Here is a 6,251-nt window from a genome sequence, read left to right as displayed (position 1 = left end):
CCTTTTCGGACATAACTTGAGTTCTACAAGGTCTTTTGACCCGATTCCAGTTGCTACTGATTTTAAATAATAAATAGAGTATTTTGAACTTTATAAACTGTTCGGAAAACTCAGATTCCCTGTAGAACTCAGAAACCTCTTTTATAAATCTTTAAAATGACCGAAATACCCCTACGGGGCATAAAATGTACTTAAACTCGTTACGGGCATTATGGAAGGTATCCTACTGATACCACAACCTCTTTAAAGCATATTGACTTAGGAAACCAGTGTAGGACTCTTACGGTTACCCGTTACGCCTTTTGCGTGCACGGTTCGGCTTATGTAACTAGTTTACATAAACTAGCCGAAACGGGTCAAACCATATTGTTTTGACCTCAAAATCCAGAGTGTGATTATTATACCCATATAAAACAAGTCTTCAAACTTGTTGGGTACAAATCACATTCCATTCCCGGTTTTCGCCTTTCACGCGATTAAACCGTAACTATCCTTTGAAACTGACCGGTCTAAGCTACGGCTAAATTAAAGACCCGTTAGGATTCTAATAGGTTATTTTTAAACCTTCGTTCCAGAATAGGAGACCAGTAAAAGCTATTTTCAATTTATTCGATTAAGGATTTATACTTGCAAAGGTAAATACTTTTAACTTATTTTCCGTTATACGGGCTTTGGTTACGGTATATAGCATACCGCTTGATCGGGCATCAAATTCTCCACCGTTGAGTGGGTAATTGAATAAATTTGATCGGCTCGTTTAAACAGTTTTGTTTACTTAAAAGCCTTTGGGGGGTTAATGACCATGTCCCGGATATCCCTGGCAGCATTTTACGAAATGGCCACGACCTAAGCGCGGAGTGTAGGCGTATCAGTGCATAAATAGTTAATGTGGTGTGTCTATTGATCTTTAACCCGGACAAGATCCGGGCTACTGAACGCATAAGGAACATGTAATCCGTTCACAAGATTATAAATTTAAATAATTCTCCCAAGTTATAAAAGAGTTTGTGCCTTGTGCATTCAAATCAATTTTAATAAACATTTTACAAAAGTGTCGGTTGAATGTATTTACCAGTGTAAACTGACGTATTTTCCCAAAAAGACTAAATGCAGGTACTAAGCGTAATTGGCTGGATATGTCTCCTTAGCATCAATAAAGAGTCTCGCAAGCTTAAGATGCCTACGTCTATTGAACAATACTTTTATTATTATTATTGATCCCCTGTGGATTTTATTTCAACAATGGTGATACTTTGATATTACATTCGATGTTGAAATATATTTATCTTTATGCTTCCACTGTGCATTCATATATTGTGTGGTTTGACTATATTGTTGCCAACTACGTCACGGTAATCCCCCACCGGGCCCACCGGTGAGACACGTGGAAATCGGGGTGTGACAGGGGGGGGGGGGGGTAAGTTGTATTTTGATGGCAACTAGCTTAGTTAGTGGAAGGTAAGATGTAAATCTAGTGTTTAGTGTGTGTCATGCTTTATGTAATGTGATTAAGTGTTCGGGGACCAATACTAGCTCAGAAAAAGTGAAATAATGGTTTTGATAATATTTTAGTGTTCCGAGTAATGTCCGGTTGTTCGGTTAGGTACCGTTCCGTTAAAGTGCTAAGTGATCTCGTAAAGTGTCATTTATGTATCTTTTAGTGACCCTTTTAATTCCCGACACTTAGGAAAGCATACAGGACCGTTTTGCCTGTGACTAGCATATTTAAATGCTCAATTTTGTTAATAGATGCAGAATTTTTGCATTTAGAGTGGGTTTTAGGCACTTTCCGGCACCTAAACTATCACCTAGTGACGCAATTTAATGATCCTTATTTACTTCCCTACACTCCATACTAGTGTAGTATCCTGTCTCTGGCTCATATTGGCCTAAAAAAAAAACACTGTCTATGTGCTGGCATTGTCAGCATGTTTCTGAATTACCCGCTCACTGTGCTTTGTGCATCAAGTTTGTCACTAAAGGTTGTATATAATGAATGGAGTGACAGTAAGAAATGTGATGCATATGTATGTATGATGCAAAAATCATAAAGCAGTTTAATCAACACTTATAATCAAGCACAGTCATTAAGCACAAATTAAATATTAATTAATTGTACGGATACCTGTACAATTAATTAATATTTAATTTGTGCTTAATTTCGATACTAGTACTGGTTCAATACCGGTTGACACCAAACTTATTCAAACCCCTAATATTAAAAAAAGATTAAAGTAAAAAAGTAAAGAAAATAACTATTATTATAATATTAAAATAATAAAAATATTAAAAAAACTATATATTATTATAATATTAAAATCACTATTCATTTCATTTATTAATATATAGTAACCATGTGCGCTTAGTGATTTGTTCACCACAATAGAGAGACATATAATCCAAATATTACAAACCAACTACAATCTTACCCGGTGAAACAGTTTAATTTTCCAAGATATTTAACAAAGATGTTAATAAATAGTAGTGACAACCGCAAAAACTAAAACTGATTAAAAAAATTGCACCAAGAAAGATTTGAACAAGAATGTCGGATATCTCTCTTTTTGATGTCTCCAAATATCTCATCTTTGATTCTAAAAAACAACACATACAAAACTGAAGTCACCACAAGTGTCTTCTTTCCAAACAATTCAACATCATTATCACTCATCATCTTCCTCATCATCATCATCGTCACCTCCACCAGCTGCCGCATTCAAAGCATTCAACCTCTCGATAAGCTTCTGCTTCCTCTCATCATATGTCAACTTCTTCAAGTTATACCTAAAACCAATCCAAAAGTTCAGTCACTTTCATAGCATCTAGTTAATCTCAAAATAATACACCCAACCCATTTACAGAAACAGTTTTTTACAAATTTTAAGTGTTGTTAAGGTTAGGATTTTGATGTCTTTTGACACAAATAAACATGTGGCCTTTAATGTTTGATTGTGTAATAATAAAAACACAAGTTACCTCTTGTGCTCCTTAGCAGGCTGCTTCTCAGATTTCTTCGGGGTGGGGTCCGCACGAATGGCCGCATGCACTTTTTTGTATAGCTCTTCAATGTTATCGGGTTCAACCCCAGCTTTGATGTAATCAGAAAAGTGAGTCTGATACTTTTCTGGCTCGTCTTCCATTAAAGTCTGCACGTATTTGATTTCAAGTTTTCAACCCGTATAAAAAAATTACATATTCAACCGATTATTCTCTTCCAAAGTTTAAAATATGGTCAAAGAGACAAAGACTATACACAATATGCTCACCCTCATGTAGGAAGCAACATGCCCACCGTAAATGTAGTTGCGGTGCACCTCAGCATCAAGTTGCTTACCATCTTTGTTAAATCCCGCAAACCTCTTTTCACTGTGTGGGATGTCGATGCCACCATCCAAAGCCCCCTAAACAAAAAATTACATAAGAATACGTAATTAACTGTGGATTAAATTATTAAAACATGTACCTTGAGAGCACCAAACACGCGATTGCCGGTAGTTGTTCTGATAAGACCGACGTCCAAAAGAGCCCTGAAAGGCCTCCTGGTCTCTGCGGGTTCGACAGAGTAATCTTCACCAGTTGCCTGCACAGTTTAATCTCTAAATTAATATTGATATAAACTACATGATTATGAGTGGCATTTAAGTAATTTTATAAACAAGAAAATAACCTCAACGTTTCCTTGGTATTCGTCGTCCATCTCAAGCTTTTTCAAAACGCGGCGAGCCAATAAAAGACCGGTACAGTAAGCTACATATGAAAATAGTTAAGCAGTGATCTTTTAACAAAAAATTAATGAGATTATAAAGTTTAAACACCAAGATACCTGCAGCGTAATTTGTGAGCCCAACTTTGAGACCATAGTTAGGCAGTTCGTGAGCATATGCGGACGCAAGAACCATATCCCCAGCAATGCTTGCAGACACAATTTGCGCAACTATATCTTTGTTGCTCTAATGCCATCGTTAAGGGGTAAAACTTTTCAAAAATATTACAAGCAATCCAAGACTCGTGTAATAATCTAAGCAACAAAAACTGAATAAAATAATAACAAAGTTCATAACAAATTTGAACAAATATACTCTGTTTCTAAAAAATAGTTCGGAACCATGTTAACGACTGAACTAAAAGACATGTAGACAAATGATCCAAAATGGAAAAAGATAAATGGCAAGGATACAAATCGCACGACATAGCGGTACTTTGGAGTATTATACTTATTTTTGTCTTGGTTAATCAAGCGAATCCTCGCTCGATAATCAGTCTTACCCTCTGCATTAACAAAAAAAAAAAACAAACAAACAGGGGTTACTCGTGTAACTCGATAGAGAATAACGAGATACAAAACAAATAACAAGGATATCCATACCTCTTCTTCTCTTGAACTTGACTTGAAACCGTTTGAAGTAGGATCTTGACTTCTGAGCTTTGACAAAAGCCTTCAAAATCCACACAATCACAATTTTAACATCCAGATCAAATGTAAATTGAGCAATAACTATAACAATTTACATGTAGTTATAACACACCATACAAAACAATGACAAATAGTTGAACTTAGCTTATTAAGCAATAGGAAAGAGTGACAAATGTATGCTCACTAAAGCACATTTCAATGCAGTTAGAACATAAATAATGTTTCAAAAAACTTTAAGAGTGTCTTCTAACAATGTTTCACCATATAGCATAATAATGTGGTCAAATTAATTAAAAAAATAAATAAATAAATAAACCTACTGAAGTCACCATCAACAATTAAAGATCAAATCAATGATAAATCAACAGAAAACTAATGTTGTACACAACTACTGCAAAACTAAATATCAAATTGCTACACTAATATTAATATGACTAATAATAAAGTTGCATCTTCTGGTCAATGATTATCATTGAAACATAGTGCAATCTAACATAAATATTTTTTTTCACAAACTACAGACAAAATGTCAATTCCACCAGAGATTTGGCACACAAATTTGAGATAACATGTGAATATTTGATCAAAAATATGAAATTGAAATGACAAGAAGATGAGAATGTAGATCATTACCATGAGTGACGCTCGATATGCTTCGGAGAAGACGACACTGAGATTTCAGAGCAGTTGAAGAACGATTTTGAAGGCGTTTAAGTACCACAAACCCTAGAAGAAGATGATCAAGATGGACGGCTGTGATTGTTTTTAGGGTTTTTTTGGTATTTAGGAATGTTTAGTGTAGTCCTTATAGTTTTATTATGAGTTGAATACAGTACCTGGACTTTTATGTTTCTATTGGTACAACTAATGAACTGGTGGTGGAGTGATAAAAGGAGAGATCTGGAGTTTCAAATAGTGTTGAAGTAATCGCTAGTCGAACGGTGGGGTGGGAACCAACGATTCATCGGGATTAATTGTGATTAATCGGCACCTAGTCGGGATTTTTACAACCATACCTCCAAGTAACCCAGGTTCGATCCTTGAACTGGGCGGGTTTTACATCATAACTATGAATGATTTCTATTACTCAGGGTACTATCCACGGGTTTTATGCATCCGTTACCGGGTATGCATTTTAATTATTCGACCCATTCAACCACAAATAGTTGAACATTATTATCACAATTTCCATATGCGAAATTGTTTATCTTTTCGTCATAACTCACAATCTGAGTCTTTTGACTTTTAGTCCGTGTTCCCGTTTCTTGGTTTACGTATATATTCGAAATCCTAGCCATTATCCGGGTATTATACTGAGTCATTATTTATGCAACCATTCTGGTATGCATTAAGACTTCATTTTGACCTGTTTGGTTAACCTAGCGAAATCCATCGCTTTTATATAACCAAACCTTTATCATTCTATCATTTTGACCGTTTGCATGTTTTAGTGAACTCTATCACTTTTAAGCAAACAAACTTTTCATAGATTCGTTACTTTGACCCGTTTGGATGTTTTAGTGAAATCTTTCACTTTTAACAACCAAACTCTTTATAATTTCATTATTTTGACCCATTCGGTTAACTTAGCGAAATTCATCGTTTTTATACAACCGAACTCTTCATGAGTCCGTTATTTTTAACCCGTTTGGATGTTGTAGTGAAATCCATCACTTTTAACAACCAAACTCTTTCGTTATTCGAATTTTATTCATTCGGTTCATTCGTATGAAATCCATCATTTTAGAATGAACCGAATTTCATGATTTTAACCATAATGTTTAACATAAATCAATACAAAATATTAACAAAATTCTACAAAGCATAAGCCACGTAC

General features: G+C 35.1%; 1 protein-coding gene across 1 annotated transcript; it reads right to left on the bottom strand.

The window, feature by feature from the left end:
• Positions 1-2,453: 2,453 nt before the first annotated feature.
• LOC110884024 (60S ribosomal protein L5) lies at positions 2,454-5,155 on the bottom strand. The gene is made up of 9 exons (XM_022131702.2): positions 5,048-5,155; positions 4,367-4,436; positions 4,178-4,269; positions 3,824-3,950; positions 3,668-3,747; positions 3,464-3,580; positions 3,267-3,401; positions 2,977-3,146; positions 2,454-2,784 (listed from the first exon to the last, which is right to left on the bottom strand). Exons 1-9 carry the CDS (start codon positions 5,048-5,050, stop codon positions 2,664-2,666), a joined length of 915 nt encoding a protein of 304 aa, XP_021987394.1. The 5' UTR covers positions 5,051-5,155; the 3' UTR covers positions 2,454-2,663.
• Positions 5,156-6,251: the final 1,096 nt, after the last annotated feature.

The sequence above is a fragment of the Helianthus annuus genome, chromosome 6 (assembly GCF_002127325.2).
Source record: "Helianthus annuus cultivar XRQ/B chromosome 6, HanXRQr2.0-SUNRISE, whole genome shotgun sequence".
Lineage (NCBI taxonomy): Eukaryota > Viridiplantae > Streptophyta > Magnoliopsida > Asterales > Asteraceae > Helianthus > Helianthus annuus.
The sequence above is the reverse complement of the archived record's forward strand: the minus strand, read 5'-3'. Positions and strand labels throughout refer to the sequence as shown.

Coding starts and splice junctions, on each gene's coding strand:
- LOC110884024 (XM_022131702.2), bottom strand. Junction 4,270..4,366: donor CAAGTTCAAGAGAAGAAGAG/GTATGGATATCC, acceptor TTGTTAATGCAG/AGGGTAAGACTGATTATCGA. Junction 3,402..3,463: donor GCGTGTTTGGTGCTCTCAAG/GTACATGTTTTA, acceptor TTTTTTGTTTAG/GGGGCTTTGGATGGTGGCAT.